Source organism: Myotis lucifugus, unplaced genomic scaffold (assembly GCF_000147115.1).
Source record: "Myotis lucifugus unplaced genomic scaffold, Myoluc2.0 scaffold_319, whole genome shotgun sequence".
Lineage (NCBI taxonomy): Eukaryota > Metazoa > Chordata > Mammalia > Chiroptera > Vespertilionidae > Myotis > Myotis lucifugus.
Window position 1 is genome coordinate 5,953 of NW_005871367.1, and position 11,949 is coordinate 17,901.

Below are 11,949 nucleotides of genomic sequence, written 5' to 3' on the forward strand. Positions count from 1 at the left end.
CCCCGCCACCTTCCAGGGCCTGGCTCCTCCCTCTCCCCTTCTGCCCATCTGGACCATGCCAACCGAGCGCAGCCCCGGGGGGAGGCCTGGGGGGCCCCAGTACTCACTACTGTGATCTCAGCGACAGCAGACACTACTTCCAGGCTGCCCTCCACCAACTCCCTGTAGGACTGGTTGTTCTGGGGGCGAGAATCAGAGTGGGAGTGAGAGGGAAGGGCACCAAGGGGACCCCAAGGGGCCTGAGGACAAGACCCCGTCTTCCCAACCCACAGGCAGGGCAAGGCCTCCTCTCAGTCCGCAGAGGGCAAGCCCCCCCTCCCCTGGATAAGGGTGGGGCTGGGGGTTCAGACCTCACTCTCGGTCCACTTGTAGGGGTCCCAGGTGAGGAACCATCCAGTGAAAGTGGGGGGCTCATGGCCCTGCTTGACCAGCACGATGGGCGTGGCCGGGCTCCGCCCCGCCGGGTGGGTCTTCAGGTACTCCTGGCCCCAGGCCACCGCCTGCTCCTTCTGCCTGGTCGCTGCTTCCCCGAGCCACAGGAAGATCTGGGCCACAGAGGCGGGTGGAGGGGCTGCCAGAGCTGACCGCATCCTTCCCACCCCTGCCCGTCAGGTGGTCTCAGAGCCCCCAAAGCACATACCAGACACACAGCAGGCTGGCTGCCAGGCCCACACCCATACACACTCCAGAAGGTCACAAGCATATGTGTCTACATGCATTCAATCCACACATATTCACTGGGTACCTGTGGTGGGCCAGGGGAGTCAATAGTGAGAGAAAAATAGACAAAAATCCTTGCTCTTACCAGAGCTTTCATTCTACTGGGGGAGACAGAAAAATATGTCATATAGCAGATGGAGGAAAATAAGGCACGGAACGAATGCAAGTGTGGTGATGGTAGACAGAGCGTAACTTTGAATTAAAGTCAGGGGGAGCCTCCCTGAGAAGATGACATTTGAATCAAGATCCCCAGGTGAGGGAGCAAGTCACGTGTATGTCTGGGGAGAAAGTGTAACCAGAAGAAACGACCAGTGCAGAGGCCTGAGCCTGCCCGGCATCTCTGAGGAGCAGCCCAGAGGCCACCGCGGCCGAGGTGGGGTAGGCACGTGGTGTGTGTGTGTGTGTGTGTGTGTGTGTGTGTGTGTGTGGCCATGCCGGGCTGTAGCAGGGGCTTTGGTTTTGCTCTGAGTGACAGGGAGGTCTACAAGCCTCATCACACTCACAGAGTGTCATAGACTGTGACCGACACACACACACAGGATCACAGCTACACAGACACAATTATCCATCGCCACCGTCAGACGGCCACCCACTGTCACCCATAGTCACACCCAGCTGCGCATAAAAACAATCGCACTCGATGACACAGGCGCACACATCCAGCCTGAAAAACACAGGTAGCCCAAAACACGGTTGCATATAGCCGCACAGAAATTACCCAGCCACCCAAATACAGTCACTCGGTCACACCCACAGCCCGCCAGTCTCATACACACACAGTCTCGGTCGTGGCTGGTCTGGCCAGTTACAGGCAGTAACTTGACCACGCAGCCATTCCACACAGCCATATACCCAGAGGCAAATGCATCTCACATCACACATGGTCAGTCATTCAATTAATTGACAGTTGCTCACTTGACATAGACACATATCAGCCCCAGGCCGTCAGCTGGAGCCACATACCATTTGAAGGCAGAGGGGGTTACACAGAATGACAAAGCCAGACACAATCGCACACACGTTCCAGACCACAGTCATGGTCTCCCAAAGGCTGGCTGTGACAGTCATGCCTGGTCTCACACCCTTGGTCACACAGTCACACACTCAGTGTCATGTTGCACAGACTCACCTGCAGCCTCACGTGTATTCCTATGGTGAGGAACACACACAGACACGTTCACACCCAGTTACACAGATACGACATACCCAGTAGGCCAGGGGTGGCCACCTCACCTCTTGCCAGGCGTCTAGTAACATGACATCGTACTTGTCCAGGTCCTCCTGGCTGAAGAACACCACTTCCATGAGGACCAGGTGGTCATGCTGGCTGGAGCACTCAAATAGCCGTGGCTGGAAGCCGGAGACGTCCTCGGGGAGGCTGGCCAGTGTGGGCACAAGGCTGTGAGGGGTACGGCCTGGGCCGAGCTAGCCTTCAGCACAGGGGCTCCTACCCCCGGGGCTGGCCCTCCTCTGAGTCCACCCGCCCTGCTCCTCTCTGGGCCGCGTGTCCCAGTCTGTCAGTGGGGAAAGCAGATTGGGTGATTGTATAGCTCCAGCCAGCTGTGGCACAAGCTGTGCCATGAAGTGTCCCAGGAGTGGGCACCAGAAAGGGACACTGGCTGCGTGGGGTGGCCTAAGCTGGAGCCCTGCCGTCTTTGGCAGAGAGGAGCCCCTGGTCCCACCCCTGGATGGGATCAGCCTCAGGCCCAAGGCGGGAGGAGGGAAGATAGGCTGAGAGAGGGGGACAGTGCTACTTAGGAGCTCAGGAGACTTGGGGGAGTGAGGGGCATAAACCGGGTCCTGCAGACAATACAAAGGGCCCAGAATTCAGCTCCCTCCTCCCTGATACACACCCTTGTGCACTTACACACCACGCATGTACACTGTCCTTGCACACTACACACACACACACACACACACACACACACACACAGCCCCACCTTCTTGGGGACTGTGGGGTTGGGGAATGGCTTCTGCCTCTGGTCCAGGACTGGGACCATGCAGGGAGCACATTCAACCAGCAGAGGGCACCACTGCCCTGCCCGCTCTGCATCTTCCAGATGCAAGTTACCCAGGGCTGGGGAGAGAAGCGGGAGGGGGCTGTGCTCTTGGGACCCCCTGGGGTGGGCAGCCAAGAGTCCTCAGTTCTAGTCTGGCTCCTCCACCTCCATGTGTGACCCTGAACTAGCCCACCCTCGTTGGGCCTCAGATTCATCCTCTGTGTAAGAACCACCTCCTCCCCACCCTGTCACCTCTTGTTGCTGGGGTAGGGGGCCCGGCCTCCCAGGGCCTCCCAGAAGTGGGGAGGCTCCCGACCCTCCAGCACTGTTTCCTTGTCCTCCTCGTTCTCAGAGATGATGGTGACCACCCTCCGCGCCATCTCACGCTGGTCCCCGCTGCATCCCTGGCAGGCAAATAGTTGGGTCAGGCCCTGCAGGGGAGGGGTCTTCACCGCCCGCCCCACAGCCGCCCACTCACAGGGGCCCGAGTCACAGGACGCCTATGCTGATGGGAGAACAGGTGCTAACAAGGGATCGCCCTTCCTGCCCCTCCTGGCCTCTGTCTCCCCAGCTGGTCAGGATCACAGGGGCTGGGGCCTTCTCTGGGTCCGGAGCACGGGCTGGGGACTCCCAGGCTTGGGGGTCATTTATGGTTTAGGCTGAAGATCAGAGAAAATTCTGGCAAAGGCCTCCTCCTTTTCCCAGGAGATGTGAGAAAGGGGAGGCTCCCTATTCCAGGCGGGAGGGAGGGGAGGCAGCCTGTGCAGCCCCAGACCCTCCTGTCACTTAATAACTTCCCCCAGGTTCCAGAGGAGACGCATCTCCCCCACCCGCTCCAGGCCCATCGAAGGTTGGACAGAAGTCTGCATCCCCTGGGGAGGGGCCCCATCCCTGCCTGGCACCCCTGCCCGGGGCCCGAGTGGTCAGTGTTGGCGGTACCTTCCCAAACCAGACGTAGCAGATGCTGGCTGTGTCCAGCAAGAAGATGTCACTGGAGTTGAGGGCGGAGGCCCGGGCCGGCACCTCCATGGTCCTGCTGTTGTAGTTGTCGGTGCCTTGCACGTGGAACAGCCTCGTGGCGGGTGCTGGCTGCCCCTTCCCACTGTGCTGGGTGCTCCCCTGCAGGAGGGCTGGGCCTCAGCTCGGCAAGGGCTCCCAGGGGCTGACCCAGCAGGGGACAAACTGCCTCAAGGCCCAGGGACCACTGCTTTCCTGGACCCTCTGGGTGTGGGGGTGTGAGGACTCCATTGTCAAGTGTAGAAGAACCAAGCCTTTCTCAATGGATCCCTCACCCCATCTCCAAGGAGTCAGGGCACAACACAGTTCCCCCAGGCTTGCAGGCAGAAAGTGGGCACCAGCTTCCCTCCCTGTGTGATCCCAGGCAAGGTCCCAGCTTTCAATTAAACTTTCTCCCCTGTGCTCCAGCTTTGTGGCTGGCTCTGAGGCCTGCGGGGAGAAACTTGGGCAGGGATCATCACCCTTGGAGCTCCTGGGCCTTGGACAAGCACCAAGAAACCAGAGTGGGGGCGGGGGTCAACTGGGCCCTGGCCTGAGAGGGGATAACATGTAGATAGAAGGGTCGCCGGCCCAGGGAGGAGCCATGAGGCTGTGGCCACAGCAGCAAAGGTGGGTCCTACCTGGAAGACCACCATCTGGCCCTGGAAGATGGCAAAGAAGTGGGGGGGCTCGTTGCCCATGGTCACGTGCACTTGCACCAGGGCTCCATGGTACATGAGGTCCAGCTCCTCGGCGTTGCCGTTCAGAGCCGCTATCTCCTGTTTGGTGGCCTGGTGGCCCTGCAGACAGGGGGTGGGGGGCGGGGAGGGCCTGGAGCAACTCTTACATCCCATTCTCAGATCTTCAGCTCTGAGGCTGGGAGGTGCCTGCCACCGCCACCCTCCCGGGGCCTGCGCACCTGCCACAGGTACAGGATGTACTGGATGTGCCCCATCCTCTGGTATGTGTAGAGGACAAGGTAGCAGTTGCCTGCACAAAGCTGTCCATGGAGCTTGGGGTCCACAGGTTGCCTGCCTAAGTCCTGGATGCACCACACCTGGGAAACAGGGACCAACGGGCACAGGTGGCTCCTCCATCCCAACTCACCTGGTGCCTGGCCAGGAAGCTCTCAGCCTCATCTATGCAGGCAAGGGGCTCGCCCCCAACTCTGCACCCACCCCATGCTCTGTGCTGGGCTTGTGCAAGGATCTGCAGGTCACCCTTTCCCCCGTGGGGCCCTGGGACCCACCACACTTGTGCCGGGCTGTTCTCAGCCAGGAGTCTGAGGACAAACAAGTGGTGAGGACTCCAGAGGCTGCCAAGGCTGACCTGCCCCCGGCCCCACACCACCCGCAGCCTGACCCCATCAGCCACAGCACGGGTTAGGGGTGGACAGGTCCTGGCAGAACTGCTCGCTGCTCAGGCCAGCGCAGCGGAAGCTGGGCAGGAGCAAGTCCTTAGGGCTCTGGGAAAAATTCCCCTTTTCAAGAGTCACTTGAAAACACAAAGCCTGTTCAAAGACCGCAATGAATACACTTCCTCACACTTAACAGCGTGATTTCTTGTTCCCGTGGGTAGTGAGCACGGGCTCTGGAACCAGGCAAACCTGGTCAAATCCCAGTCAGCCTAGGTGAGCTTCAGTTTTTCCCACCCGAAGGTGGGGCTAACAGCGCCCACCTGGACAGGGACAGTGCCTGGGCATCCTGTGCCCACACAGGGCCTGATAGCTGCCACTGGGAAGGTTCCTCAGACCAGAGCATCCAGAATCCTGCCTCTTGCAGAGAGGCTGACGGTGTGTGACTGTGTGTTGGGGGTTGGGTTGGGGGGCTATGATTGATCCTGGGACTGTGGCCCTGTGTGGTTGTGTCCCTGTGGGTTCATGGTTGTATGTGACCAATCCTGTGTGAAGTAGAATTGGTGCAGTTGATTCTCGTCGCTGTGTACTGGGTTGTGATTAAGTGCAATTACAAGGTGTGTGTCTATGTTATCAGAGGTCTGGCTGTCATACCTATGACCCGAGGGCACAAGTAAGTGTCCGAGGGTTCCTGTGAGTGTTATGTGAGCGAGTGGCCATGTCTGTGAATGATGGTTAGGCATGATATGAATGCGCTGTCGGGAGGCTGTGTGCATATGTACCCACGCCCCTGAGTGTCCCTTTTGTGTGTAGATGTGTATTTGAGAGTAGCGGGGTCGCTTTAAGCAGCCATACTGCTCACCTGAAGACAAAGCCTCCCCCCTGCTGTGTGCCCATTTCCCCCTCTCCTCGCACCCCCCCAAGCCCGTGCCCCTCACCTCCACCTTCCCAGAGCCGTCATCCACCATCCTGAGTTGGGCGGCTAGCTCAGGTTGGCTGTGCAGCTTGACCACGTCCAGCTTTACCTGATTCAATTTACCTGAGGGTGGGGCACAGGGTGTTACAGGCGCCTGCTGGATGTCCAGGCCCCACAAGCCCCCTCATCGGCCTCCACCTGACCCACCCATCCTTCAAGAGGCCTCCTCCGGCCACGCCCCCTCGCACATCCCGCCCACTGGCCACGCCCACTGGCCACGCCCCTCACCCATTCTGCCCAGGCTCTGGATGCCGCCCTACAGCCTCGCTTCCAGGCCCCGCCCCATCGTCTATCCCGCCACAGGCCACGCCCACAGGCAACGGCCCCTCGCCCATCCCGCCTAGGCTCTGGGTGAAGTCCCTAAGCCCCGCCCCTAACCACGCCCCCAGTCCCGCCCCCAGTCCCGCCCCTCCCACTCACGGATCAGTCCCAGGTTCTTGCTCCTGGGCTGCTCCTCAGACCAGGTCCGGAAGAGCTGCTTGAAGGCGGCGGACTCGGCGCCCTGGTTCAGCACCTCCACGTTGGTGTAGGTGGGGTAGCCCTTGGCCTGGATGAAGCCCTGTGGCGGGAGCCAGGAGACATCCATGTCCGAGGGTCCCCTGCTCCCTGGCTCCACCCGTGGGGACCGGCCGCGCAGGCTGCAGGGCCAGCCGAGCCCTGAGCAGCAGTCATTGACCGAGCTCATGCCCCGCTTTTCGGAGCTGGCTCTGCCGCTAGACTTCTCCGAGGTCTCTGAGGACATGCAGGGTCCCTTAGGCCCGGTCTCAGGAAGGCCCCGCCATGACAACCCGTCAGACCCCAGGTAGAGCCCTGTCTTCCCTCCTTGAAAAGGGGGGGAGCTCCTCAGACCTCAAGGCAAGGCCACATAGGCCTTTGACACTTGGGTGCTAACTGGCTGCCCCACCCCTCCCACATTGGGGCGCCCAGGGCAGACCACATGCCTCCAGTTCCCCAGAGAGGGCCCTGTGCCCCCTCAGACCACTGGGCAGAGCTGTCTCTCCTCCCTCAGACAGGGAGGTGTGTCTCCCGGCTTAGATCCATGCAGGGCCATGTCCTCCCTCAGCCAGGACATGGGTGTCTCCCGGCTTAGACTGCAGGGAAGGGCCGCCTCCCCTCCAGGACCCAGGGCAGCGCTGTGTCCCTCGGAGACAGGCCCCCACAGCCTCACCTGAGCCTGGCTGAAGGAAATGGTCTTCTCCTGGTGGTTGGACCTGCGTCCCTGCCACAGGTAGATCTTACAACCCCCATGGTCCAGGATGTAGCACTCCTGGCAGCGAGAGTGGGGCTGGTGGGTAGGCGGTCCAGGCTGGGTAGAGGGGACGGTGGGGTAGGTGGGGACAGATGGGGTGACTGGGGCTGGGCCTGCCTCACCTCCTCATGCAGAAGGTCTTGGGTCAGTAGGCGGGTCGCCAACTCCTGGATCACCAGGTCCTTATCCTTCTGGTAGATACTGGAGGGCAGGCATCCAGATGTGGTCAGCTCAGCCTCCAGCTCAGCCTGACTCCACACTGGCCACATTCAGCCCCCGCTCCCCCGCCACCCCCCTCCACCTCGACCCTGACCTCCAGGCAAATGCACGGAGGCTGGGGCCTTGAGGTGAAGTCTTCATTTCACTGCAGCCTAGCTGTAGAGCCTTAGGCGACTACCGGGCCTTTTCAGGGCCTCAGTCACCCTGTCTGTACAATGGGTTTCTCTAAGGCAGTTGCGTAAGAGTATAGGTTTGGCCCAAGGTCCCACATGGCCTGCCCCAGAAGCCCATGAGCCTTTCCTGGAGGGCTTTCTGGGACCCTGTGCTATCGCTGTGACGGTGGGCATGCAGGCCTGGCCTATTCTACCCGCCCTGCCCACTCCCAAGGTCTGCTCACTGGTAGAGGTGGACGCGGGCCTTCTGCAGCTGGTTAATGCTTCTGCTGGGAATGGCGGCGTACAGGCTGCCCAGTCTGCGGCCCAGCACAGTTTCCATGATCTCCATGAGGCCAGAGGCTTTGGCCTCATTTTCCACCACACCAATCTGGGCACGACCAGCACGCTCCCTGTCCTGGAGGCTGCAGGTCAGGGCCAGGGCCTGTGGGAGAGGGCCTGGCAGTTAGGGCTTCCCAGCATGCCCCTCACCCCCCAGACAGCATCCCAGGGCCTTCCTGTCACCGCTCCACTCCCAGGGGTGGGGGGAGGGTGTCCTCTTCTCCTGGCATCCAGAGGTACCACCAGTGCAGGGTCTGGACTCCGCCCACATTGAGTAGTTGCTTTTCAGGTTGGAGCTGAGAGCCAGGCTGGAGAATGGGCCCCTGGAGGACCGCCCCCCCTCCCCCCCTCCTGCACCCCTGAGTTCCCAGGGCAGACACTGACCCGTGCCTTCTCGGAAATGCTGCTCTTGGGCCCGTTCCACTGGATCATCACCTTGCCCAGGTCCAGCAGGAAGATGTCGTCCTTATTAAAGCTTTCCCAGGAGAGCTGCACCTGCCAGAGCCAGGAGGGCAGGGTGGGAGACGGGGTGTCAGACCTCCAGCCCCTGAGTGGAGGGGTTCCCCGGCCCGGCCCTACCTGTGTGAGCATAGCTTGGGTGTGTCACTTGTGTACATGAAGCTGTGTGCAACTGTACAGTATGTATGTAAGACCATGACACTACTATTCTGGTGTGCAGGCATCCATCTGTGTAACCATATGACACCCTGAGGGCCACTCTGTGGCTGTGTGCATCACTAGGCTCGGGTGGCTGTAGGGAACGCTGCATTTCACAGGGTGGACATGACTATGACCCTTTCACTCAATGCATGTCTGTAGCTGCATGTGCACACATGTATACAATTTGGGTGTGCATGTTTACCCATGTGTGTACATGTCCTTGTCCATATGTGGGGAACACAAAATAAGAACAAGTGTGTGGGCTCATGGGTGACAGTGTCCGTGTGTCTGTGCGGGGAACAGTGTGTTATCTATGGGTAAGCATAGTTACCATCCAGAGAGTAAACAATTAGTCCCGGATAAGGGGCAAAGAATGGGGTTGCATAGTGTCCCCGCATGAGCAGGGATGTGGGTCACTGAATCTGTGGGGGACAGTGTGTGAGCCTGTGTGGGATTGTCTTTGAGTCACAGGGCTGCCACATACCATGTAGGCATTAACGTGTGCAGCTCAGGTTCAGTCCCATCATAGACATCAAACACCTGAATGCTCATTACACCAGGCTCCTGCCAGAGGGCAGCAGAATGCCTTGTTCTACCAAGATCAGTATTTCCCAATACTTTCCAGACAGATGGACGTAAGGGCACCCAGCGGACTAGAGTGGCCCCAGGGGAACAGTGGGAGACAGTGCGTGTGCCTCTGGGTGACAGTGACAACGTGTATGAGAGTGTGGGGCTGTGTACCCCACCCCAAACCATGCTTCTTCCCCTGGCACTGCTTATAAGGACCTTCCAGGTGCACCATCCTGTCTGCCTCGCCCCTCTCCCCACCCCAACTTCTTAATATGGCCACGAGATGATGGAGAAACTGAGGGTCACGGGAGCCATGGCAGGGGTCCCCACCCCTAAAGCCTGGCTCTGCCTTCTCTCTCCTCATTCAAGATAGGCCTTATCAGTTTTTAAGTCACACACATGTCTGATCACTATGTTGAGCACCTGAAACTAATATAATATGTGCGTCAACTGCAATTGAAAAATAAATTTAGGAAAATTGATAGCTCATCGGGGAATGATGACAGCCCATGGTCCCCCTTCCCCCATCCCCTGGCACCCTCCGCATGTCCCTATGCTTCAGTGCACGAAGTCCGAGCTGACCCAGAGGCCCATGGCATCCCTGGTGTCCTCACCTCAGTGGCTGATACGTGCTTCCTCCCTTTGATGCGCAGCAGTCGCCGGATGTTGCACATGTTGGTCTCCACATGCTTGAGGGCAGAGGCTAGGCCTCCCTTCCTGTAGCTGAGGAGGGAATGGGGTCCATGGAAGACATACACTGCCATGTGCAGGAGTGAGTGCAGACATGAGCACATGCATGCACACAAGTGGGGATACACATGTGCTTAACACACGTGTGCAAGTAGACATGACCATGTGTGCAAGCACATGGCTACATGTGGAGCAACAGTGTGTATGTGTTTATCCATGTGTTAATATGTGGACGCATGCATGCATATATACATGTATACCTGCGGGGGCATAATGTGTATCTGTTCATCCATGTGAGTTTAGCTGTGAGTGTGTGGAATACGGGCAACAACATATACGAGTGTAGGTGAACATTTCATATAAATGGAATTATGTAACACTTGATATATGAATGACCACATTTTACTGAGGTATTCATGAGTGTGTGTGGGTATGCCCATCTGTAGGTGAACATATTTAGAAGTGGCACATTTCCTGCATGTGCACGCACACACGTGTGTATTGTGTTTATATATACACTATATGCATGGATTAGGGTTTCAATGGTATAAAAACAAAAATGATCAAATATTGGGCCATTTCCCTATGGTTCAACCTCGTATATTGCAAACTATTAAACTCAGTACATATTGACAGCAAAAGACATGTTTGTTCTAGGCACAGTAACACAGAAGCAAACTCAGAACATGGGTGTCCACTCCCTGGGTGTATTCCGAAGAGAAATGAAAAACATGCGTCCCACACAAAAACTTTGTACACAACAATGGACGCGGGCTAAAACTTCACATGACCCCCTGGGCGGAAGTAAACTGCAGAAACAGTCGGATTCGTGGGCCCTGCACCTCGCGGTGCTGCACGGTGGCGTTACCCAGGGTCTCCTGGAGGTGCTGCACGAAGGTGCCCGCCGCGCCCTGCGCCTCTGCGTCTGCCTTCTTTCCGATCCAGTAGTGCAGGTCCTTGGGTGTCCCCTGTGTGGCCCTCAGGCTCTGGGGGACCTAGGGCCCAGGAGTTTGAGGGGTGGGGAAGGAGCTGAGGTTCCAGGGTGGGGAGGGGCAGAGGGCTAAGGCATGAGTGAACACTGAGGTGAAGGCCCAAGATGGGCCCAGGGCCTTGGGGAGCGTGGGCAGGGGACCTAGGACGGGGAGGAGAGGGCTCAGAGGCCTCCGAGGCAGCAGCCCCTGTGGGACGGGACTCCAGCAGGCCTCTTCCCAGGGCGGGGCTTACTCTGCACCAACAGACTCCTCACCTGGGCCATGCCCCCCGCCTCCGACAGACTCCCCAGTTCCCCAGTGCTCACGTGGAGGACGACGTAGCAGTGTTCCTCAAAGAAGTTCCCATAAGCCTCCTCGGGCACGGGCACCAACTTCAGGTTCTGGGAGAGGAAGGTGCCTAGTGACAACTCAGGAGAACCGCCCCCCCCCCCGCCCCCCCGGCCCTCTGGGGCCAACACTGCTGGCCGGCCATGCCCCTCACCTCAATGATCCAGATGTGGAGGTCCCTGTGGCTCTCGATGTCTGGAAGGCTCCCGATGTCCATCCTAGGCCAGACAGGAGCCAGGAAGGAAACCAGAGCCAGAGTTCTCAGAACCTGGCCTCCAAGCAAGGACTCGCCCTGCCTACAGCTCTCCGAAGCACCCTCCTCCTAGCCCTTCGCCTGCCGGTCCTTAGGAGGGCTCTATAAACCACAAACGCCCATGAGCCAGGACAGCGACTGCAGAAGCCCACACAGAGGCCTGGCAAACAGGGACGTGGTTTGTCACCTGTGGGTGTGCTCTTGAAACAGGACTGATCTCTGTGGGCAGGGATGGGCTTTGGACACAGGGACGTCCTCGGCGAACAGACGGAGTTAGAACCAGGCCATGCAGCCAGCCAGCCAGCCAGAGGATCTGCCATAGACAGTGATAGGTTTTGCAGGCAGGTTGCGGCTCTGCTGGTGAGAACAGAGTCTGAGGCAGGGACAGGCTCTTGAAAGGAGACTGGATCTTATAGACACAGACATTGCTCCGCACACAGGGACGGGGC

The 11,949-nt window shown here is 58.7% G+C and overlaps 1 protein-coding gene across 1 annotated transcript in view; it reads right to left on the minus strand.

Moving 5' to 3' along the window:
- VILL (villin like) overlaps positions 1–11,949 on the minus strand; it is a 26,193-nt gene that overhangs the window by 787 nt on the left and 13,457 nt on the right. The window contains 19 exon segments of the mRNA XM_023764183.1: positions 108–179; positions 351–545; positions 1,954–2,098; positions 2,973–3,124; positions 3,660–3,839; positions 4,358–4,516; positions 4,636–4,773; positions 6,009–6,109; positions 6,467–6,605; positions 7,215–7,313; positions 7,418–7,496; positions 7,912–8,111; positions 8,393–8,503; positions 9,853–9,961; positions 10,710–10,735; positions 10,737–10,763; positions 10,765–10,923; positions 11,226–11,300; positions 11,402–11,465. Coding sequence (XP_023619951.1) covers positions 108–179; positions 351–545; positions 1,954–2,098; positions 2,973–3,124; positions 3,660–3,839; positions 4,358–4,516; positions 4,636–4,773; positions 6,009–6,109; positions 6,467–6,605; positions 7,215–7,313; positions 7,418–7,496; positions 7,912–8,111; positions 8,393–8,503; positions 9,853–9,961; positions 10,710–10,735; positions 10,737–10,763; positions 10,765–10,923; positions 11,226–11,300; positions 11,402–11,464 — 2,229 coding nt within the window. The 5' untranslated portion in view covers position 11,465.